The 25,807-nt window shown below is 41.1% G+C and overlaps 2 protein-coding genes across 2 annotated transcripts in view; both read right to left on the minus strand.

The window, feature by feature from the left end:
• Positions 1 to 6,060, minus strand: part of LOC144792912 (maestro heat-like repeat-containing protein family member 1) — a 70,461-nt gene extending 64,401 nt beyond the window's left edge. Inside the window, exon 1 of the mRNA XM_078668114.1 lies at positions 4,712 to 6,060. Within this exon, the coding sequence (XP_078524240.1) occupies positions 4,712 to 4,732 (21 nt within the window). The 5' untranslated portion in view covers positions 4,733 to 6,060. The remainder of the gene's footprint in view (positions 1 to 4,711) is intronic.
• Positions 6,061 to 6,066: 6 nt separating this feature from the next.
• LOC144792914 (uncharacterized) overlaps positions 6,067 to 25,807 on the minus strand; it is a 53,902-nt gene continuing 34,161 nt past the window's right edge. Inside the window, exons 6-8 of the mRNA XM_078668116.1 lie at positions 24,070 to 24,192; positions 8,568 to 8,730; positions 6,067 to 7,370 (exon numbers count right to left, since the gene is read on the minus strand). Coding sequence (XP_078524242.1) covers positions 7,195 to 7,370; positions 8,568 to 8,730; positions 24,070 to 24,192 — 462 coding nt within the window. The 3' untranslated portion in view covers positions 6,067 to 7,194. The remainder of the gene's footprint in view (positions 7,371 to 8,567; positions 8,731 to 24,069; positions 24,193 to 25,807) is intronic.

The following is a 25,807-nucleotide window of genomic DNA, read 5'->3' on the forward strand; positions in this document are numbered from 1 at the left end:
TTAGATCTCAGAGCAAATGGACGAGATAAAAGTTACACCCAGTTAAAATAATCAATCACATTCAGTGGCCAGGCTAGGGAAGTTAAAATTAATGCTCACCAAAGAATTACCCAGATTTAGGTTCAGCCTTATAGCCCACGCCCATCCTAGGTATTTGGCTACCGCTATTGTGATAAATGGTAAAGTGCTGGTGCGCATAAGCCTTTCCGCTTCGGCGCTCCTAAATGTGCAAAGTAGTTTGCACACTGGAGCCAGCCAAACTCGCCTAGGGAGTGCATAGGCGGGACAGGCAAAAAGCAGGTGGGCAACTGTTTCGCTATGACTCCCACAGGCAGGACAGATGTTATCACTTGTGGGAGTCCACCTGGACATAAGGGACTTTCAAGGTAAGGAGCCTGCCCTGAGTTGGAAGTAAAGCTTCCTATCTCTCGGCCTGGTGATATTATCCCAATAGGATTCTAATCTGGGTGTGAGTTTTGTTTCTAAGAAGATTCCCACCATAGAAGATGAGTCAGAGTTACTCCAAGCATTAAAAGCAGTCCACTCCCAATACTTCTCTTTTAGGATGTTTTTAGAGGGAAAAGAAGCCTCTAATGGGTTCTCCCATGTTATTCTCATTCCCAGGCCAATCAGGGTATTCCTAACACCTCTTAACCAACCGATTTTGTGGAAGGCATCAGATTTTATTACATCCAGAAAACCTGAGGCATATGATGAGAGTTCAGGTGTCATTCACAAACTGCGCCAATATAAAATCGGACGCAACTTGGCGACATCAATAATAGCTTTTCTACCCAAATCATATCTAAGTGGCTTAAGAGGGGTGCTTTGTGGGAGATTGGTAATGCTACGGAGGAACCTATTTTCAGAAAGAGTTAAGGAGCTGCTTTCTCAAACCCCCATAATTTGGCACCATAAAGCGCGGAGCTAACAGCTTTAGATTCATAAACTTGGAGGACTGGTCTAATTGGTTTTGTTAGAGACCTTTTATGCTCCAGACTTAAAGCTCCTGTAACTTGTCGATGTTTCTGGGCTGCTAAATCTATATGGCAGTCCCACTTAAGGTTCTTCTCTAACTGTATACCCAAATAAGTAAAAGCCCTGACCAGTTCAAGTGGTTGTTTATTCATAAAAACCCTCCCCTTAAAACTTCGATGCGGATTAAAAGCCATTAATTTAATTTTTGACACATTAACTTCCAGGCCTCGAGCAGCACAAAAATCTTCAAAAATTGATAGAGCTCGCTGGAGGCCATTAGGAGTCTTGGAAATAATTAATGTGTCATCTGCAAACAATAAAATCAGAATTTTTACACCTGCTAGAGAAGGGGCATCCCTATTCACTGGCAACAAACGGTCCACTATTCCATTAATATACAAAGAGAATAACGTTGGTGCCGTTCAATCGGAAACTGGGTGGTGACCCTACCCTGCCCTCCCCAGCGGATTCTAGCATGATTGCCCTCGTGTAGCCTCATTACGAAGGTTAGGATGTCATCCGAAAGGCCTAATTTCCTCAACGTCACCCATAACTGGGAATGGGGGACAAGGTCAAAAGCTGAACGTAGATCAACAAAGGCAGCATAAAGGCTGCCCTTGCCCAATGTCACAGTCTTCCACTATAAAAGAATAAAATGAATGACTTGATCAATGGTGCTACTGTATTTACGGAAACCCTCTTGGAAAGGGGACAATATACTCTTTACTTCAATCCAGTCTAAGATATTGTTCAGGATCAACCTCCCAACTACCTTCTGAATCGTATCTATCAAGCTGATAGGTCTGTAATTCCCCGGTTGAGTTTTATCTCCTTTTTTATATACTGGAATTATCACGGCCCCTTTCCAGGAAACCGGGATCGGGCACCCTGCGCCGTTGCATTTGCCATCAACAAGATGTATCTACCCCATCGTATTTTGTCGTAGAGGAACACATCCGCAGGGACACCATCGGGTCCTGGCGCTCTACCTCCAGCAACTGCACTAAGAGCTGCTAAAACTTCTTTGTCATTAAAAGCCTGATCAGTATAAAAAACATAACTAACTTCTTCCATTTGATCATCTAAAGGGTTACGCGCATATTGGGGCCTAAAGTAATCACCCATCCTTCATGAGAGACATGATTTAGGGGCTGATCAGGTTGACCGCCTCTGCCTCACTTAATGATATTCCAGAATAATTTGGTATTATTCTGCAAACTAGCTTCTTTTAGGTCCTGCCATCTAAGCTCATCCCATAGGCACTTGGCTTCATGGATAGCTTTTTGTATTCATATCTTGCAGTACGGACAGTACCCATTTCCCCAACCCTGATAGCATTGCCAAGGGCAATTCTTGCTTGCATACATTCATTGTTATACCACCGAAAGGGTTTGGAGTCAGCTAGTTTCTGGCTTCTATGGCGCTTAATAAAGTGGCTACTTGTACTTCTTCTCCTCTTTGGCCTCCTGGTCCTGGTCCTTCTGGTCTACTTCATTCTACTTGTTCTCCTGGTTTTACTGATCCTCCTCTTTGTCTTGGGCATTCTGGGCCTTATTACCTTGGGGTCTCAGTCATGCTGGTCGACTGTGGTGTTTGGCTGCCTGATCCTCCAGGTTTTTCCCATGGTCCTCCTGCTATTGCTTTCTCTTCATTATCTTGGAAATCCAGTTCTGTGTGTTCCTAATCCTGCTAGTCATCTTGGTCCTCCTCCTCCTCCATTCAGTTGCACTGAACTTTTTGGAAAGTCTTGTTCCCTTGTCCTCCTCCTCTGTTTGACCTCCCTTTCACTCTCCTGTTTCTCCCTGTTCATCCTACAGGTCCTCTAGTTATCTGTCTGCTTCTCCAAGTGATCCACACTCCACTAATGTAGTCTCACCCAAAGTCAGCAAAATACACCCTCAAGCCAAAGGGCACACTTAGATGTAGCATGGGTAGATGAACACTATTGGAAATGCATTTTCCCCTTTTTTCCTGTTAGATAGTAAAATACAGACATAATTAGGGTGCTCCTCTAAAACCTGGATCCATGTATGCGCCGCTACATCTGTTTCACTATTAACAGTTGTGGACCAGGATTGCTCAATGTCCCTCTTGCACCCCTGGACACTGTGAACCATGGGAGTACAGAGGAGCCTAAAAGGATAGTGTTTGCTTATGAGAATCAAAGGCAACGTGGAGGCAGGAGCTGCAACACAGAAGATGGGTGATGACTAAAAGCAGTTTTAGGAACACATTTAGCTACACAGATGCTAATGAGCAGAATGATCACCTGCAATGAAGGCTTGTAAGACTAATTGGGGGAACAACCTCAAATTATGTGTATGGTCAATATACCATACAACAAAATTCTGTCATGTTTTTATGTTTGTAGCTGGTATTCAAATTTGTATTACAAGTGGAGACTGTCAAAAGAAGGACTTGTAAAGAAATTTGAACATCCTGTCCTTTTAACTGTAAGTGCTCAGACCTAGCAGAAACTGTTCCACTTAGAGCCTCAACATTAATCTACAATTCTCAAGCCTCAAAAGCAATAGTTCTGTGGAAATGAAAATTGGCAGATTGGAGACGTAATGATTCTAATAGTGTGTCCACCAAGGTCTACGTCACTCTTGCTTTTTCAGCTAATACAGTTCGCACGTCTCTAACTACGGACTCTTTCCTTTGCTAATATTTGTTTTTATAGCAACTAAAAGTAGTATTCTATAATTCCAACACATTATTGATCACCAACATGATACATTTCCAGTGCTCCTCTTAAGACTTCACTGTTTTACCTGTATGTTCGGTCACCAGGAGTGCAATGCAAAGTCATGGGGCTCCTTAGTGAAGGTCATTTGTAAATGTACTTGTATTTCACAGGGTGTAAGCAGCCTCTCAGACTAGAGAAAATGCAATGGCACACTGTTTGTTATAAGAGGTCACTAGGGCTTTAGTAAGCCCAATTACTGCTTGGGACCAATGTCAGGGCTCTAGTGACTGCAGATCTGCTGTTTTGTTATGATTAACGCATCAAGATGGAGCGTCAGTATGCTCAATTTCACTTCCATAGCCAATTTTACTTACCCAGTATCACAACAACAGGTGAAGCACATTTCAGCACTGTTTATGTTTATTTAAATTCTAGCACAATTGCTTTGGTACACATTTCTCCTTTATTAATCCCGATTTCATATGTAACAAATACAAATGTGCATTTTGCTTTTCTGGCTGCCTTCATGGATTGTGTACTAATCACAATTGAGCTGGTTAAGTATTTGGAATTAATGTTGGAAAACGATATTCCCTGTAATCCCTTCATCTCCCAAAACAATACACCAGCTCAAAACTGAAATAATTACCAGGCGTGAATGTGTCAAATAGTGGGGAATTACTGTCCAAATTGGTGTGGTGGTTTTATTTCTCAGGGGTACCTAAGGGGAAAACTTGGAATCATACATTCTTCCTACATCCCAAAATTTCTGATACCCACAACATTGGTACTGTCGGGAGCGGAATGCCAATATGTTGGCTCAATGTACACATGATGGAGGCCTGAACCATCTCACAACTCCACCTGTGGTGTAACTAACTCACCAATGGAATCCTGTAGTTCTGTATTCAACCCTCATTTCTCAATAATGTAGTGTTTCATTGCAGCTTATCTCCCATTATGGGATACAGTGTTCATTATGAGTGGATCATTTGGGATTGGTTGAAGTGGCAAGCATGGACAGCAAATAAAGGTCACACTCACCGTGAGCAAACGAAATGCCATATCAGCAGGCAGCTGGGGCTGGAGCCTTTCAACTTCATTGACCAACCAAGGAAGCTCCTTATCTAGTTGCTCCTCTGGCAGAACGGCGGCCAAATGTCCCAGAGTGGTGATGACCTGCCCCCAGACCTGTTAAGATAAATTACACCAGGTTTTCAGTTCCACACACTAGACATTAACTTCTAAGAAAAGATGAGCCACATGTGGAAGTAGAGGGTTCCCTGGAGAGGCAGCTGCACTTGACATCTGTTCACTAGGAAGTGATTCTGTGATGCAAAGGCAGTGGTTTGTTTCACTGGCAGAATATTCCAATAGACAAAACTGATTCTCTAAAATAGAAATGTTATCCATGAATTTGTTTCGCTCTTGTCTTATTTGGATGAGGGTTCCCCACCCACTCTCTCTATTTTCTCCCTCTCCCCAGCTATTTTTTAAAAATATATTTCCCCTGCCTCCTATTCATGGACAGGTTGTGGTAGACATAGAAAATACACTACTGCAGCTACGATTTTATTAAATTGCCCTAGAATCTAATTCTGTCACTTTCTTTTTCAAAAATACTTATTACACTTACTGTTCCCTAATACTTAAGTATTATTGTATGGTTTAGCTTTGATTTTGTTTTATATATCTGACCTGATAGGAATTTGATACTTGGTCGGGTACAATAAAGGTTTTTACACATTTTATTCAGCTACATAAATAGAGATCACAAGTCTGGGTCAAGAGAATGAATTTATATTTTTTGTATTTCATCAAATGAAGTATATATGCAAAGGCAGAGGAAGGGGCAGTCAATGTGTATGCATCAGTTATCTCACAAAACGTAACAGCTCTAAACCTTCATCCACTGCACTCTGTTCTTTCCCCACTTTACCAACTCACCTCCTGGAGACTGGGGATGGTTTCAAGAAGAAATACCTTACAGGTTGAGTAGGCCTCAAAGAAAAGTGTGACTAGAGGAGTGTCTACACTGGAAGCAAACTGGCCTGATAACATCTCAATGACTGCACAAAACAAAAATAAAAAAATTACAGTTATGTTCAAAGGCTTAAGTGTTGCATTAATCTACACATGTACCACCTTGTCTGGTAGTGCATAGGACATACTGAGCAAAAACAGTGCAATGCGTCTGCTGATAGGAAATGATTTTTAGCAGGTATTAGACTCAATTCACATAGGTATTCTCTGACTCTCATAGATACTGTAATGGTATCCATTTCGATCATGCATCCTATTGCACTTTTGAAGCATTCTAGACAATATATGGTAATAATTCCACATTACTGCAACTCATTGTATTGAACTAAAATGAAGGAAAGGCAGAATCTGTGTCACCAGAGTACTTTTTACATTCAATTAGCAACAAAGCAATTTAGTTTGTACAGTTTTGTTGTTTATGAAATAAGAGTGGAGAAATCAGATTTTGCACAAGTTATTACTGTTTGACGATATTTGCTCTGTTGGCAAAATAAAAAAAAGGACATAAAAATATAAAAGATGATCCATCCGAGCATTCCTTATCAGTAATTTTGTGAATCATTTTATGTGGTTAACAAAGAAGTGCTGGTTCAGATATCACCAGAGTAAAAAAGTGGTGTAATGATTTTGCACTATTCTGCTAATCAGGCAGGAAGACACTACACTGGTTTAAATCTCACATCTAAATAAACACTGATTCATTCAATTTCCTATATTAAGCATAGCAAAACGTGTGAAATCACATTGCCCCTTTTTCTGTCCTAATATTGAAAATGTTTAGTTGGGAGCAAATCTTGCTTCCTGCATTCTCTATTTTTCAAGAGGCAAAAATGGTAAAAATATATTTATTCCATGATTTGCACCAGTCTAAATCTTTACTTAACACGGTGACTAGTTTGCAATTGTGTGAGCTCTAGGTTGCAACAAGATGTCTGTGCCATTGAAGTGAACAATTACCTCTGGGAAATGATGTACAATTTCTACAGGTTTTAATGCTCCACTTCCTAGGGAGGTAAGTTCACAACATAAGGCCTGATTCAGGCTGTGGCAGATGGGTATCCCATCACAAACGTGATGGGATAGCCTGTCCCTCTTATTACACATACAATAGGATACAACTTGTCCACCAAACTCTAAATCAAGCCCTTAGTTTTTTATTACTGAAAAGTTTAGGGTGTTTCCCAGAGGTGCACTATACAGACTAGAGATGTGTTCCAGTCATTACATGGCAAACTTGACACAGCATCTCAGCATGCCAGTTCAAATGGCAAATGTACTAGAAAGTAGTGGAGTTACACATTATGCAGACCAATGTTGCAGTAGAGTTCTGATTTGTGCCACAAATGAAAGTTTAATGCAGATAAGTAATCAGTTGTTGAAAACAATGGGATGAATAGGGACTGTTATTCTCTGCACCAATCAGACATAAGAAATTGCATCTCTTTGCATGAAGGGTGCTCTCAGGAAATGTTACAAAAGGGAACTTAATAAAGGTGTCCTCTCCCCACACTCTCCCAACCATCAAACCGAACCCGACCGCTCCACCAGCGCAGGTGCACACCAAGGCTAAACCAATATTTCTGGTTGATTGTAGAAGCAGTCTTCATTACAGGAAAGAACGTTCTGAGAATCAGATCTAGATATGGTTCCATTTCCGGTCCTGTAAGAGTAAATAGGATAAACAATATTATTTAAACTAAAGACTAATACCAACTTAAGATGATGAGTGTGCTGCAAAGGTGGTGTTGGTCATGAAACATATTGTAAAAAAATCTTGATGCATGGCTTTGTATATTTTCCACCCAGCAGAACATAAAACGTAATGCAATAAGCGTTAAAGAACGTTTCACATTGTCTTTTCCCAGGATTCACTCGCACCTTTTTATGACGTGATGAAGGAGTTTGGCATTATAGCAGAGTTGCTGCATTTACAGAAATTCTAAATCCTTGTACAAATAAAGGCTTAATAGTTAAGTAGCTGGTTGGTGTAGAGCTGTTTCAGTTTTTAACAGTTTTTCCTCAAGAGACATAATGAAACAAAACCTGTAAGGGACATCTGGTGCTGGTATGTGGTGCTAAAATGTGAATCTACAATGTGAAATTACTAAATTTCAACAAATCTAAAATAATATTTATCATTTGAACATAATAACCAAAATAGCAGCAATACATTTGCATCTTTCAAAAGTGGCTGTCAGTGGACCTGTATTTAAGATGCAACCATTTACTTCTAAGGCCTCTTGCTGGAGTTTTGAAGCCTTATGATGGCATAAGCACGGAGATGCTTGTTTCTTTAATTAGCACTGTACAGAAAGTAATTGTTTTAGAGCTTATTTGAATTACCATTATGACATGGGGTTGCAACACATAGTGGTGCTGTTGTATTTCCTTCCAATTAATTGTCACTTCCTTAAAAAAGTAATTGTTTTAACTATGCGGGCTGAAATGGCAAAGGCATGGGCACGGGACTCTATTCTGAATGCCACAATCAGTTTGAAATATATGTAGAAAATAACTTAAATATACCCTGTGGCTTCTTTCCACTTTCAATATGCATTGTATATGCAATGCTAGTGATTGATCCATTCTCAATCACCAATGTAAAATTCATAAATTCACCATACTGTTATGGGTGTTGTACAAAATGTAGAAATACTTTAAACAAGCAATGGAGTAAGGGAACTGAAAGAACATGTTGCCGCATGCTTCAGAGCCCACTCTGTGTATTTGAGTGTTGTGATGACATGAGCCATAGACAGATAAAACTATTTGCAGACAGACCTAAAATGAATGTAGAATCTGGTAGACTGCCATAGAGCACAGTGTTTGACAACAACATAGCATTTTTTCAAATTACCGTATTGAATTGTCATTTGATGAATGGCCCAAAACACAATCTCCTCTGGAATAGAAGGCACCGTAAACAGATTTACAATCTTAGAAGATATTGACTGTGGTATCCACTTGGTAAGAGTAATTTGACACATTAAAGCCATCCTTTCAAGTTCAGGCGCATTGTCCTAAATATGCAGAAATAGGAAATATTGGTAATTTGAAACATTTGTGATGAACAAGAGGAGAAAAACAAATCCAAAACAAGTATTAAGTACCATGGATCAGGTATAGAGGGAATATTGTGAAACAGGAGATGCCTGAACAAATCAATAACGGCTTGATTATGAGTTTGGCGGATGGGATACGCCGTCACAAATGTGACGGATATCCTGTCCGCCATATTATATGTTCCATCCATAGGCTATATTGGAATTGTAATACGGAGGTCGGAATATCCCTCACGTTTGTTATGGAGTAAACCTGTCCTCCAAACTCCTAATCAGGCCCTAAGACTCAATTAACAATAAGATAGAAGCGGAGCAAATAACAAAAATGTAATCACTCCTTGAAATAGACCAAGTAGAACCAGCAGTTGCCAAAACAGATTGAAAATAAGGCTGTAGCCTGAGATTTCTTGACCCCTAGCAGCAAGAAAGTTTACAGGATAAAAATGGGTCATAATAAAATTATAAATATATTGGTACCCCCAATGAATGAATAAATAAGTCCATTAAAATATCAGAAATTCTTGTCTTTTCTTAATTTCACATCAAAAAGACTTTTCTTTTTCATAAATGAATGTCTTTCTGCACTGCAGAGGTATCCAAAAGTGACTGATACCATTTAGGATGTGCACCAAATGTATTGCTTGGTACAGGCTGAGAGGTGCGAGCTATTCGACCTAGTCGCTTTCTGTATTGGCACGGGGCATATATCATCAGAAATAAATAATTCTATTTGGCTATTCTCTAGACCTGGATTACCTTAGTGTTTTCTACTTATAAAATATCTGTACTAGGGGTATGAGTTTGTGAAATATTTAACCTCTTTTCAAAACAATACTGGCCTTAGAGACTGCAATATCTTTTTGAGCGGAACAAAAGGTAAACTGGTTTTAAAAACAATGAATGTTTATTTTTACAAATATTTTACCTATTTTAAGACTAACACAAATTTATTTTAAACACTCTAATTAGGATGGACTGTGTTAGATAAAAATACATGGAAATACATGATAAAGCACAATGTCAATAAATCAACAGTACTGTAATGGTATAATACATGAACTACATGCTAATAACAATGTGGTGTATTACGAAATAGGTCTACAGTTGTTTCATCTCCTTGTATCTTGATCCTGATAAACACATGACCTTGCTAGTGCAGTCCTGAAGTCTCAGAGGCCAGAGAGGGTGCAACAGTGAAAGATGTGTGGCACTTCCAAGCTGCTGTTCTGTTTTGTACTGCCAGCATATCGGAACACATTTGTAGGTGGGTACATTACTTAACTTCATTTTCATGGGGATGACTGGGTTTCTGAGACTCTCCGTAGCACCTCCCAAAGTGTGCCTCGGTAGGTGTGCTACCTTTGTACCGCTTCCCTTAGAGTTAGACATTTTCTGCGATCCAGTTTGCCTTTGCCAGTGCTTAGTAATTTGACAGAAACACCTGGACAAAAGTGTTCCCTCATTTGTATGGGCCCTAGCCTCCTAGCAAATGGTGTACTGCATCTTGACACAGTGTGGGGGTGAAATGGGTGCAAGTACAATCCTTGTTACAAAAGGCCCAGCACATGCCTTGGCAGAATCTGCTGCAAAGCAAACAGCACCTACCTTCTGTGGTTTTTGCCAATCCAGTCCATGATTTTAAATGAGTGCAGCCCCGAACTCTCATCCCCTTTCTTACTCTCTCTTCTCTCAGTTTCTCACACACATAAACAACTACACACGCAAACCAGTACAGACATGCACACACATTTCTATGTGAAAATCAGGTACTAAAATAGGCAATTCATTCTACAAAATACAAATCAAGATCTATGAGAGAGCTTTACCTTTGAATCTATAAGTTTGTTATATACAGATTGACTCTATTTTGTGTTCTCAGCCCTTGCCTACCTGTGGAATGTAAAGAAGAATCCGATTCTCGGTGTTACAATATTGCTACCTTTGTTAAGATATTTCAGAAGTTCTTTATGAGTGAAAATATGGAATTTGGGGCCTGATTTTGTATTTGACAGGCAAAGCAGTGTCCTCCAGGGTGTCAGAGGACATTGTGTCCGCCACCCCAATGGTATTTGAGTTGTTATGTTTCAAGCTGACTTCTTACCCAGCGATCATCTCTGTACTTTGAAAGGAACCACTGTCACAGCGGTTTCCATCAAGGTACAAAAGGTTTGGTGGATGGCCATCCTCGGTTTGACAGCCGTTCACCAACTATTTAACTTTTTTTTTCAGAAACCCATGAAGCGGCAGTTTCTGAAAAACAAAAGATTCATGACCTCCACACTCTGGGAGTTTTCTCCCAAGGTGTGGAGATCATTATTGTTTTTTCCTGTCCCTCACAGGCAAGTTTTTTTGCAGTGATGGGCAAAAGAAAATCATTCTAAGCTTTGGTTGACTGAGCCATCAAGAAATCCACTGATTGAAAAGTTGTAGTCTGCCCACCTGTAAATAAGGCAGGTGGACAAAAGCATGGAGGGCATGGTACTCCGTCATATTTGCAACGGTATAACCTGTACGCCAACCTCTAAATCAGGGGCCTAATGTTTGTTATAGTCTTATTAAAGGCTCTGCAAAATATATAAAGAGGTGAAACAATCATAGACCTGCGTTGAAATCCACTGATTTCTCTCCTAGATATATATTGAGCATCATATTGTTACAAAGAAATATTTACTTTGATGAATGCTCATTTACTTTTTAATTGATCTATGTATTTACAGCTTTCTTTTGCCGTTAGTTGTGAAATAAACTTCTCTTTCTTTTACTGTCAATGTGCAGAAAAAATAGAGTGGATAACATTTGAGATTTTATGACTTTTTCCGTTTGACCAGATTAATGTTTTTCTAATGTATAAGGTGTGTTAGATGTATTCACAATTCAAAACCTCTGAACACAATATGCAAAAAATGTATTTAATAGTTACACAAATCACAACCAAGTTTACCATTATTTTGCAATAGAATCAGAGATAAAGCAGAACAGTTTTATTGTTGCATTTTTTATGGGTATCGGTGTGGGATGTTGTGTTTATGTTTGAGATAAGCTGTATAGAGTTTGTGAGACTTAGGATTTGGCGGGTATTGAAAGTGACAGTGGTGGTGCAGGAGTTGTTGGTCAGTATGTAGGTATAAATTATAGGATGTCTGATCTGGGGGTTAGAATTTACCACGAGGCAGTCGATTTATTTGAGGGTAACATAGGGAGGGCTCTGCGCTCCACCAGGAGTAACCTTGACTTCTGGGCCTCCCTGCCTTTGTCGGTTGCGGGGCGTGTTGCATTATTAAAAATGATAACCCTCCCCCGTTTACTTTATTACTTTGTTACCCTGCTGATTTGGATACCTGGAAAGTGCTTTGCCCAATTCAACTCCACGGTTATGAGCTTCCTGTGGGGAACGGGACGAAGAAGAGTGGCTCTGCCGACCATGATGCGCCCGCGTCGGGAGGGAGGCTTTGCAGTGCCGGATTTTGAGGCTTACTACAATGCGGCCTAGTTCCAATGGTTCACACAACGGCTGGCAGGGAAGCTGGGAATGGAGACAAACCAGAGAAGAAGGGACCTAGCGCGTTGTCACTTGAGTCGGATTTTGCTACAGCTCCCGATGCGGGAACGTGAGGTATCCAGGGATCTATGGGTCCTGAGGCAATGTTGGTATAGGGCCATACGACGCAATAAAGGGAGCCTGGCATATGCCCCTGAGATCCCGGTGTGATTCTGTGAGGAGCTCCCCCATGGAGGAGATTGACAGCGGCTACATGACTGGGAGGAATCGGGGATCTCCTCCATTGGAGATCTGTATGAAGATGGTGCACTTTTACCATTTCAAGACCTCATGCAGAGGCACGAACTTCCTGCTCAGGACTTTCTCTTGCACGCGGGCATAACAGCTGCTGTGCGCAAGCACTGGAAAAGAGGGTTAGAGGAACCACGGGTCTTCCTTCCCTGCCAGTATGTGGTCACCTCTGTAGGTAGGATCAAGGCGGTGACGTGCTTGTATCGGATGTTGACGCAGGGCTTGAGGACACCTCTGGAGGGACTGCGTATTAAGTGGGAAACTGACCTGGGAACGCCTATAGAAGAGAAACCTTGGGAATTGTTAATGGAACGGGCCTGGAAATATTCCCGAAACGCGAGATTCCAACTTATTCAATTTTATGTGTTTCATCGGGCGTATCTTACGCCTCACAAAATTAATGAGTTTTTGGCTCCCACGCTACCTGCCCATGATGCAGACTGGAGGGTGCGGTATTCATACACATGTTCTGGGATTGTCCGCTGCTTCAGTGATTCTGGGGAGAGGTACTGGCCAAACTAACGGAGGTGACGGAGAGGGACCTGCAGAATACTCCAGGGGTGTGCCTGTTGCACTGGTTTCCCCACACTTCCCGCAACAAAACCACCAGTAAGTTCCTAGACCTGGGGTTAGTTCTAGCCAAGCGTGAAATCACTAGCCATTGGAAGGTGGCCAAGGCCCCTAGCGTTGTGCGCTGGCTACGTGACTTTACTAAGTGGGCGGATTGCGAGGGGACGCTCCGCCTCCAATTAGCTTGGAGGACTGACAACGACAAATTGTGCGACTCGGCGAGAGCCTGGGTGGCGTTGGTGGATTTGCTCAAGAATCCGACTGAGGATGATGACTGACCTCGCCGGCTATGGGTACCCGCTTTATTATAAGAGACTGCAACAACAGGTAGTGAGTTGAGAGAATGGGAGGAGCGAGCGTGGAAGTGGGAGTGTCCCCCTGGCGGAGATGTGGGCTACTGACACAGGACTAGGGTGGAGTATGCAGAACACATTATGAGGATTACATGCGCGGCTAGGGAAAGCGACATGTCTGAGCGGAGGTGGGTGGTAGGGTTCGGGGAGGGGTTAGAGGGCAGGGAGTTTGAGTTGAGGGGGGGATTTTGTTCGGTATTATCCGTGCTGAAACATAGAGGCTGACAGTGCCTGAATAGGCTAAGAGCAACACAATTTAGCCCTGTAGAACTGTGTCTCGGGTTCACTGGGATATAACTCTTGCTATTAGAAAGGCCTCACTCTATATGTGGAACAAATGGATGGACTAACACAGACTTGGCGGGGCGAGGCAAAGTCTGGATGGGGATACAATTATTGGTCAAGTGTTGCGAGACTAAGGTAATGAAGTTCCATGTATCGGTGAACTGTTTGTGCATTGCATGAAAACCTGATAAAATATGTTTTTAAAAAGAAATAAAAAAATATAGGATGTCTGGTGCAGGTGTTAATGTAGGGCACTGAAGGAGGAGGAATGTAGGTACAGAAGTAAGAGAGACTTAAAGAGTAGGCAATGGCGTGTTTCCTATTGGTGGATTAAAAGCAATGTCTCCAACTAATCAATCACATGTTACTAGTAGCTTGCAGACTGCCATTGAGTAGCTCGCATATGATAATTGCCTGTCAACAAGCTGTAGAATATACAGGTGCCCACCTGATAACACAGCTATTTAAAACACAGCTCCCGTTCCTATGATTTACTCAAACGCTGACAGTGCTTGAGGATGCAGACTACCCTTTTCTGAAAATAATTTCTTCTTTTTCTACTTCTTTCTAGCCTCTTTTTACATGTCTTTCTGTTTTCCTTGCTTTTATGTCTCTCTTTCATTTCTCAATGTATTTTATTCTCTCTTTATTGCTGTCCTCTTTCTTTATTTTTCCCTCTTTCCCGCTTTCCCCCTATTTGTTTCCTTTCTCTTTCCTTTCCTCCTTTGTTGTGCATTCTTTTTCAGTTCTCTTTCTTTTTTTCTTATTGGCTTGATATTCTTCTTGATATTTGTCTTTCTTTTTTTCTCATTTCAACCTCTATTTTCAATTTGTCCTCCATTTTCCAGTTCTTTGTATCTTTCTTACTATTTCTTTCTTCTCTTTTTCAATCTTGTGTCTCTCAGTAATTCTTTCCTTTCTTCTTTCATTTTTTCTTTTTCTCCAATTTCTGTTTTTCTTAGTTTAATATTCTTTCTTCTACTCTTACTTAATTTTCCTCCTTCGCTCCTTCTTTTCTTTTGTCCTATCTCCATCTTTCTCAATGTCTTTCTTTCTCTGATTGTTTCCTTCTCTCCCTTCTTTTTTCAGTCTTATCTGTTTTCTCTGCCTTCATCTTCCCTCCTCTGTTATTCTTTTTCTGTATTTCTCCTTTTGGTGTTAATACTTATTGTTCTGTTTCTTTCTTTTTCTCCTTTCTTCATCCACAAGTATCTTTTGTTAATTCCACTTCTGACCTGATCTTCTCCCTTCTTTTTTCTTCTACTTTTTTTCTCTTATTTTTTTCTTTCTTTCCTTCCATTGTTTTCTCGCTGTCTTTTTCTTTCTCTCACCTTCTTCCTTTATTCTTTCTCTGCTGTGCTCTTCATTCTTTTGCCTACTTCTTTTTTACCATGCCTTCTTTCTTCCTGTATTTTCATTCATTCCTTTCCTAGTTTGTTTCTTCGTCTTTCATGTCTTCTTAATTGCTTTCTTCCTTCATTTCCTGCATTTGACTATTTTCTCTGGGTATTTTGTCCTCATTGTTTATTTCCTTTATTTTGTTATTTCTTTTCCTATATTTCTCTTTCTTTCTTTCTTTCTTTCTTTCTTTCTTTCTTTCTTTCTTTCTTTCTTTCTTTCTTTCTTTCTTTCTTTCTTTCTTTCTTTCTTCCTTTCTTTCTTTCTTTCTTTCTCTCTTTCTTTCTTCCTTCCTTTCTTTCTTTCTTTCTTTCTTTCTTTCTTTCTTCCTTTCTTTCTGTTTTTCTTTCCTGATTTCTTTCTTTATTTTGTCATTCTTTTTTTTGTTTTATTTATCTTCCTCTCTTATGTCTCTCTTTCTCTCTCTTTAGGTGTTTCAAGAGCAAAGGGACAACACTGATCCTCAGGGACCCCAATTGTCAACCTTTGCATTACAGCTCCTGTTCTATTAATACTTTATGCTCCCTGTATCTGGAATGAAGAACTTAAGGGTACTCTAGGGGCAGTGTTTAAGTTATTTGGTCTCTGTGTGCATTTATAAAATTCCTATATTAGACAGTAGCTCAGGAAAGGTTTGAGACTCCTGATTTAAAGAGTGCTAATTGAACTCTAGGCTGCATGTGATGGGGAAAGAAGTATATGCTAGCTAGTTGTAACTGATGTGTTTTGTGATGCAGGAGTGTAGAACAGCAAACATTGGGATGTAGGTTTCATGTACGATGTAGGTAGTGAAGGTGTGGTATGGAAGTGCAGTGTAGATGCAGGTTATAGTTTAGCTGGTGGTGTCAGATTTCCCACCAAAAGTATGAGAGTGTCATGCTTACCCTAATGTGCATTGCATAATGATGTTCAGTACGCTCATTTTCTACAGGCAGACCATTTAAGGCACACTATTTCTTTTTTCCTCAGGACACACCCTGATATCAATATAATAATTCATCACTATCAACTCTAAAGTACTACTACACCAAACTAAAGGACCTGGATTGATAAAAAACATAACATTCAAACAATAGATAACAAAAAATTAACTGTTGTCTTTTGAGTGCTAACAGCAGAGAAACTCCTTACTAAAACTTTTAAAAGGGAATAATTGAATATTGCACCCACAATAGTATCAGAGATGGTAGTTAAAAAGATCAGCACATTGCATTTTACTCCTTCCTAAAGAATTCTTAATGGAAATACATGAGAAACCGGTGTGTACATAACAAAACTGTTTGGAACATGCCATATTTTATAGTTAACTACTTTTTTATCTGTGCAATGGTTTTAATTAAACTATGCACTTTACAAATAATACTGACTTACTTAAACTTACTTAGTTAATAAGGCCATTGTAAAAATAATGTGAATGAATATAGTGTTACGTTAAGTGTTTGCAGTTTAATTGAAATAGAAATACTATGGCTGAATTTCAAACTGTGAAATCAAATATAACTTCTTGCTGCAGACACAGCTGAACTAGCACATAATCTATCATATAGGTCCATCTGACATAATGTTATGACACAGTTGCAGCTGGTGTCAATGCAGTACTGTACATAGAGTTTTTCGGCTCTGCCTTCAATGAACGGCCCCAAGTGCAAGGTCAACCTGTGGCCTTACATACTGGATTTTCATACGGTACATCAGCCTGTCTGAGCGCTACTAATTTTTCTGCTAACAGCCCTTATTTGATTAAATCTGTCATCCTTTTTCAAATTCTATTGAAGGCGTTGTACCTGAATAGCATGGTCAGAATATTGACTGACATAATACTCTGTACTAAACATTGTTCATAAACATTATTGCCACATTTAGGACATGATATTTATGTCAAATGATCGACTATTTTTTAATTTTATTCGAATTCCATAGCAGCAAAATAAATAATACATAACTGAACACATACATCAAGACTTCCATCATTGCCCATTTTAAGCCCCAATCCTAACCAATGCCCTCGACATCAAGTTAACATGAGGTACAAACTATATGATACATAATAGACTTAATTACCCCGTCATATACTCCCTCACTACCCCCCAAATCATTAACCCTAATCTCCTTTTTCTATATCCTTTAACAGGATATAAACTGTATTCCATGTGGTACTCATTGAGAAACTTGGCCCGCCACATCTCAAAGGGCGGAGCCTCTTGCTGTAGCCAAAGTGAGGCAATTGCCAACTGAGCAACCACCGTGCCCATAAAAATAGGATAACGGTGTTCATATAGTAGCTGCCACTGGCGGAAATCTTCCCCATTACCAAGCAACATCATAGACTGAGAAATTTTAACACAGTCCCCGCTTATTTCTGACAAAAACCTCTCTATAGATTCTATCAGAGTGTCCAATACCGCACATGCAAAAAACACGTGTACAATGTCTGCACTATCCTTTCCACAGCGGCAACACTTCCCACCATGCTGACCCCCCACTTCATCATTTTAAGAGGGGTATGATACAAATTGGATAACATTTTATAATGTTAACTTTTAAGGCTGGCTGCAGGAAAGATCCTCCCTGTCAAATCAATGGATTTTTCCAATGAGATTTCGGGGTTCCCCAACCAAGTTCTCCATCTCATATTATATATTTCTAGATCATCCGTTCTGCCCTCTAACAGTGTTTTATAAATTAGCTCGATGTTTCCCTGCTGTCTAATAGATTCTACAATTTTAAACTTCATAATGCAAATATGGGATAGGTAGGAGAGGTGTGGGGCGGTGACCAGGGCGACTGACGCTGGAATCTGGGGATCACGGTTCGATCCCTGGCTCCGGCGGCAGGTTAGTCCAGCACCACGTGACTCTGGGAAATAGCTTGCTTAATCTTCCCGACGGCCCCCAGCGCCTAGAGACCCTTACGGGTGATTGTTCGCGCTTTACAAAATGTGGATTATTAAATAGGGTGTTTTCCCAGAAAGTCCCTTACTTGTAAGTATTTAAAAAATTGAGCTGTGGGTAGATGGAATTTATCCGCCAACTCCGCAAATAAGTGTAATCTTCCATCATCATGATATAAGTCGCCAAGTCAGGTAATCCCCTTCCTTCTCAAGCCTAAGGCCACCTGGTCCCAGAAGATCGGGGGCAGCACTCCTGTGGTATTAGTGGGGGTATACATGGAAAGTACTGGAATCTCAAAGCTTTTCTGTACAGTCTTCCAGACTTTAAACACAGCATTTAATACCTTGAAGTGCGTTCTTTTAAAATAACTGCTGTCCACTCTTTTGAATAGGCAATGCTTGACCTTTGACCCTAGAATTATCTGATAAATTGAGGGGGCTTTGGCCAGATTACTAATCTCTTCTCCAGTACGTAAAATACGTGCATTAACCAAAATACAGGAATAGTAATACAAAGCAAAGTCAGGGATAGACCATCCTCCTCTTTCTCAAGAAGGAGTCATATATCGAGCAGCCCTACGAGGTTTCCAAGGGGCCCACATAAACTTAGTACAGAGAGATTGTAAATATGTAAATATTGAATTTGTTTATAGGATACCTCCAGGGGCACAGCCCTAAAAAAATACATAACTCGCGGTAAGACATTCATTTTCAGAACGTTAGCTCTGCCACTAATGACAGATGGAGATTCTCCTACCTTTCAAGTGAGCTTTTTACTCCCCAAATAATATCGCCCCAATTAACCTCAACAATCTCTTTAACAGAGGTACGGATCTTAATACCCAGATAGATAGCTTCCTTAACACACCTAGCATCCCCATCCATTGCTTGACTTGTACATAAAATTTGGGTTTTAGCAGTATTAAGTTTATACCCAGAAAGTGCCCCAAACTTCTGCTCCAGGGATTCTATTTCAGGTATAGCGAGACAGGGATTACAAGTAACAATCGCTATATCATTGGCATAAACCATTACAGAATACTGTTCTTGTTGTACTTTACAAGGTAAAATCTTTCTACTTTGTTCTAGCATAAGAATAAAAGGGTTAATATACAGTGCAGATAAAAGTGGTGAACAAGGACAGCCTTGTCGTGTGCCTCTAGAAATCGCGATGGTCTCTGAGTGATATCCCATTGAGCAAATTTACACTGAGGTGAGATGATAAAGGGCGTTTAAAGCATGTATATAGCCCTGCCCGAAACCCATGTGTTGCAGTCCCCATCAGAGGAAATGCCACAAAACCCGGTCGAGCGCCTTTTCGGCATTGAGCAAAATCAGGCCAAGTTCTCGAGATCCTACCTGTGCGATATTTTGGAGAGTAATTACTCTACGCACATGGTCTACGGTCCCTCTCCCAGGTATAAAGCTGTGTTGTTTTAACAATTCTATTGATGGTATATTTTTTCCCAACCGTGTGGCCAAGATTTTTGCATAGATTTTACCGGCGGCATTAAGAAGAGAGATTGGACAATAAGACCCCGGTAATTCAGATGGTTTCCACTTTTTCTTCAACACACAAATATTGGCCTCGGACCAGGTTCGTGGAATCACCCCTTTTTGTGAAGTTTGATAAACTTTAAGCATATCATTTTTTATCTCCTGAAAAAAGATCTTAAATACTTCCAAGGGGGGTCTGTCTGGTCCCACAGCTTTCCCTACTGCAAGAGAATGTATGGCCTGCTCTAATTCCCCCATCCTAATAGGTTCAACATCCGTTTGAGCCAATTGGCCCCATAGAGTGGCTGGAATTCCCATATCTGTCAGAGAAAGGCCCCCAGTATCGTTCTATGTATATAATTCTGTATAAAAATCATGAAACACTATAAGAATTTCCTAGGGATCAGACACAATAACCCCAGCCGTTCTTTGTTCGTCCTCTTATATTTGCAATTTCTAGACTAAACATCAGGCCGTGGCCTCGCCATACTCATGAAACTCTTTTCTATATGTTTGATATTTTATGGCGCTCTCCTTGCTCCATTCTAGATTAATTTTGGCCTTAAATCTCGCTAGATTATTCTGAAGTGGTGTGATGTTATATCCTGCAGCTAACCCGTGAACTAATTCCTCTTCGACAATCTTAAGCTCATCATAAAAAACCTGCAATGCCTGTTTCACTAATTTATATTTTAAATACCCAAGGCTCTGTGTTTCCCCTCTAAATCCAGCTTTGGATGTATCCCATACAGTCCCTCAGGACGCGGAGTGTCTATTAATTTGCAAAAATTCCTTTATCCACACCTTCATGTGTCAATAAATTTTTCATCCATCAAATGCTTCCTGTCAAATGTAAACGTTCTCGGGGCTACACACTAAGCAAGTGCCGGGATTTCAATTACCACAAGTGCATGGTCCAAGGTCACCCTTGGGTATACACAGATTTTCAGCCCAGTAAACACTGATGTAGGTACAAAACAATAATCAAGACGTACAAGCCTGTTGTGGGGCTGTGAATAAAATGTATATCCTGGGTCTTGCCTATGCAAGCTGTTCCACACATCAATAGCCCATGATCAGTTAGTAATTGAAATAGAGTCTTGATGACCCGGGGTTTCCTACCTTTATAGTTTCGCCCCCAATTTTGAAAAGCTGCAGAGGTCAAATTTATATTAAGATCCCCACACAAGAATAACAGAATGGGCCATGTAGCAAGCTCCCCATTCAAATATTCCAATATTGGGGCTTCATGAAGGTTAGAGCTGTATATTGTACCGAGGGTAAATATAACCCCCCCTGTCCTACATTCCACAATGGCCCAACATCAGCCCAATGTGGATACACCACATCGGGCTGAATCACCCGAAGCTCTCTGGAGACCCTCTGCCTTTTATTATAATTATTTAACCCGCACACATTCAGTGTGCATATTCGAAGACCTAAATTTGCCATAAATTCAAGGTTGCCGTACCTACAGGCCTATACGCAAATCTTTTTAACCCTCTGTACTTTTCTTTGCTGCTATGAATCTTCCTTTTTCTTTTACTTTTACTCCCCACCCTCCTCCTTACCCTCTCTACCACCCTCCCCCCCAACACCACCCCAACAGCACACCCTACAGCCCCACTACCTTGAGGCTTTAGGACTGTCAGTCCTAGCGGTGACATGCTCCCTACACCCAAAAGTCCCTCCCACACCCGTGAAGTCCCCCAACAATTGAACCTAACAAAAAACCATTAACCTACAGATCAATAGGCAACAGACAGTACGCATACTCATTCTCTTCCCCCATGACATAACCTGTTGCAACAGCTGGGGGGTATACAACTTCATAAACAAGAGTTATGCAAATAATTAAGCATAGGAGCACAAAAGGAAGCTGCAAATTTGATAATAATTCTATAAACCTAATCCCTCCTTATCCTTCTTTGAGGGTTTGCAGAAACTCTTTCGCCAAAATTTCAGAGGTGAAAAACCTAGTATTCCCTTTATGGATGATTTTAAGTTTGGCTGGTTGTAGTAAGAAAGCTTGGGGCCCCTTAGTTTGAAATGGTAGAATAAGCTGAGGTAATTGCCAGCGTTTTTCTACCGTCTGATGACCGTAATCTGGCCTAACAAAAAATTCAACCCCCTTGCCAACTCTTTTCCTATCGGGGCGGGCCAGATCGGAAACTGCTTCTCGTGCCAAAAAGTTGTTAAATTAAATCAGTATGGCCCTTGGTTTAGCCACTTCTGCCGAATGACTTGGCCGGGCCCGGACAGAAAAGGGAAAACGGTGAGCCCTCTGAATCCTCTGTCTGCCAGTCCCATTGAGTTAATTCTGGAAATGCCTCAGTAAATAATTCAATAATAAATTTACGAGGGTCCTGTCCTTCAACCCCCTCAGGAATTTTAAAGACTCGCAGATTGTTCCGCCGAGCTCTGTTCTCCAAATCAATAAGTTTCCATAGCATATCATCCTTCACTGCACGTAAAGTCTCATTCATCGTCTTTTGTGAAGCTAGTTTATCCTCCAAATACGAAATACAGGCTTCTGCCTCGGTAATTCTTGCAGTAAACTCTGAGCAAGTCTTGGCGATGCGCCGTACTGAATTTTGTAATTTCCGACAGACATTCTGTGTCCTTTGGCTTTCTAATCGCGTTTCCTCCCTATGAGTAATCACTGTTCGATATATTAGACTCAAGGATACCTCTTCTGATGGCTCTAGTGTTCTTCGCACCACAGAGGGGTCAGATTTATCCGGGGTTCTAACCATTGACTTTTGCACCGGTAAAGAGGAATTGGCAAAGTAGCAAGACTCCTCTGTCAAAGCCCTTTTCTTCCGCATTGTCTGGGGGCTTCCCTCTGATGAATCCCTTCCCGTATCCTCAGGGGGTGTAGTACTATGCTCACTCAGTTCATCCCAATGTTGAGCCATAGGCGTTTTCCCATTTATCATCATCTCCTCACTGGATATATCTGAATGATCTGATAATGACAAGAACTTATCCACAAGATCCACCAACTCCGCCTCATTTTTTAGTGAATCTAGACTGAGTGACTCTGTCCCATTAAGAGCCCCAGCCAAGCCAACCGAGCCATTTTCGCTTCTAACCACAATGTTATTATCATTACAAAGCTTCTGTGGCACAACTGGTTCAGTATCTTGGCAACCCTGTTCCAGGGGTTCACCCCACTGTTGTTCACTCCTGCAGGATTGCGCCCATCCTTTTTACCAGCGCCGTTAGCCAGATCCATATTGCTGCTAGATATTAAATTGTCCACGGCAATAACGTCATACAGAGAAATCTGCTGAGCACCTGAACTCTCCTTCATGATGACCGGGGGGACCAACAACAGCTTCAACACCCAATGTTCCTAGGAGCTTGTCTGTTTGGGGATTCAGAATACCCTGGATCCCCGTTTTCCCACTCTTCCCACCTTTGCCTTGTGAGAACATTTGTGGGATAGTGCATTTTGCGGGATTAACCATGCCCGTAGAGTTACCACGGGCACAGCTCTCGCCCTTATTTGTTTTATCATTGAGATTAGAGGCTTTCTTACGGCTCAGCGGCACCACGGTTTTCCTACCGTTCCGGAGACAGTTCCAACGGCTGCCACTGTAGCAGCAGCGGTAGCACCATCAGCCAGGGCCTGGGCTTTCCCTCTAGCTCCTTTACGCGGCATTATCGGTGTTCTGCGATATCCTGTTATCGACTCTCCAGTAGTTTTTCCTGCAACAGTTGCTGCTTCTCGGCTCGGCGTCTACGCCCGGACCCTTGCGGCTACAATGTATCCAAATCGGATTTTGCTGAGATAATAAAAAATAGCTGTTGCAGCAAACCTGAACATGCCAATAGTACCAGGACTGAGCTTCGCACACCTGTGTAAGTGCTCAGACCCACTTTCACCCTCTCGTCCTCTCACTATCCACAGCACATCTTCCTCACGGGTGTAGGAGGACAGGAGCTACCAGCTCACACGACTGAGGTGGCGGCCGTAATCTTGCCTCTGTCAAATGATATTCTATATGTAATATTCTGATATATAGTTTTGTTGATTTCTACATTCCCACCCACTGTAAAACTAAGACAGTGTTCTCGTTATAAGAGCTGCTATATTTCTTGTAGCTCCCATGATATCCCCAATCCAACAAAATCCCTTCTATTTCCTTTGGGTAACTGATTAGACTTTTTCATGTCAGTAATATCTTGGTTTTTTTTGTGCCCCATTGCATCTCCCATGCACTACTTCTGCCAGGCTCTAGTCTCTACTCACATCCATCGTGGCGACAAGTTAATCATCCTGTGCAAATTTTTTCAGATACTTTGAGAGAGCCATCTATATAACCCTGTTAACCATTCAATCGCAACACTGCTAGTTTCCATACTGGCTGCAGACCATGATGGAACTATCTGGAATACCAAAGATCTGACTGAATGATTAGAGGTAATTCTGCTTTGCCCTGAAGGTTCTGAGGTTTTCCAAGACTGAATGAACGATCACCATCTGTCGGTGAGAACCTGTTGCTTACCGAGTCCGTCAAGATGCTATCCAGAGTGTCAGCAGTCACCAACATGTTGCTCATTGTCACCTCCCTTTGAGTGATGGTAGTATACATACAATGTACAATGGCTAGTTCCTGCAGGAGTGTTAACTGGAAGAAAAAGTACATTTCATACATGTGATTAACAGAGTCAATCAGGAACTTATTCACAAACTGCAACATACTGCAAAATACTTATCCCAAAACCTTTTTCTGAAGACCTCTGCCTCCACCTCTCTTATCTTTACTACGAGATCTTTGCCCACCACATACAACTATAATTGTGCACTACCCGTGGGAGGGATGGGAGTGAGTGGCTGAAAAACAGGTAAAAGTTATTGCTAAATGGGAGAGCTTTAGGTAAAGGTAGATTGGGTATATATATTCATTAAAAACCAAAGGTTATAGGGAGGTTACAGTTAGGTTCAGATTTTCCACTCTCAAAACCATAGAAATTCAGCAGTTATAGCTAGAGTTATCTCAAGTAACTATAACTTGTGCCTAAGGTAATTATAACTCAACCCCGCCATGAACTGTTATCTCATCAACAATTTGACAGCAAAAGTTGCACTAATATTATCAATAATGTCAGAGAAGATGTCACAAGTGAAGTAAAATGTGAGGTGCATGGTGACCTTGCAAGTTACTGTTGCCTTACGGCACAAGGTATAGTTACTCCCCATTAGTAACAGGGCCCTGCCATGGGGAATGGGGTCTCTAGGGCTTGAATCAGCCTGGAGAGGGGGTCTGCGTGCCCCCTCACCCTTCTTACCTATATCTGTACCCCAGAAGATGGGGTCCGAGGCTGAAAACGGTAAGGGGCCTATGTGCTGCCCTCTCAATATTTTATAAAGCTGGGCCCTGGGAACTGGGGACATCAGGGTTGGCTCATCCTTGGGAAGTGGGTCACGTACGCCCCTGACCTATATGCATATACAAAAATTAATGAGCCCTCAAGTAATACAACTCGTGCTATGTAAAGCGCTTTGATACCCGATTCGGGTCAAGTTCGCACTATATAAAACTCTGTAAAAAAAAAAAAGATGGGACCTTACCCGCCCAGGGAATTAAAGAAAACAAACACAGGAGACTGTACTTGTTTATTTTTTTTTTGATTTGGCCACAGATCCTCTGGAAAATCTGAGAAAAATTTAAATCTAAACATTTTTGCCCAGACACGGTTACCTGGGGCCCCCCGCAACCAGTCCTAGGGGGTCAGAGTATTCCTACCCTGCCCTATTGCATTTTTTTCCGGGTTTTTTTTGCGAGTCGGGCCAAGTCCTGAGTCCCAAGATGTCTACCACTACTTTCTAGTAGAAGTGTTGGTAGCCAATCAGATCTCACTATGAGAACTGTCGGATCTGCAGATCCTCTGCGTCTCTATATAAACATATATATTTGTTTTACTTAAAAACTACTGAACAGATTTAAACCAAATTACGAGAGCATGCTTTCTGCCAAATTTGGTGTAATTCCATTCAGCAGTTCGGGCTATAGTCACGTTCAAAATTCCTATGGGAAATTACATGAGGAAAAGTTGTTTTGGGTCCTCCTACCTAATGGCAACTGCCAGTAGGTGATTTAAAATTATATGTAAATAAACAAACAAAGGATCCCTATACTCTCAGTCCTTCTTGCAATGGTTGTCTCTTCAGATTTCAAGCTGTGCAGTGTCTCTGGCCATTTTTTGTTGCTCAAGTGAATATGGAGAGTGGATAGATCTATA

Source organism: Lissotriton helveticus, chromosome 11 (assembly GCF_964261635.1).
Source record: "Lissotriton helveticus chromosome 11, aLisHel1.1, whole genome shotgun sequence".
Lineage (NCBI taxonomy): Eukaryota > Metazoa > Chordata > Amphibia > Caudata > Salamandridae > Lissotriton > Lissotriton helveticus.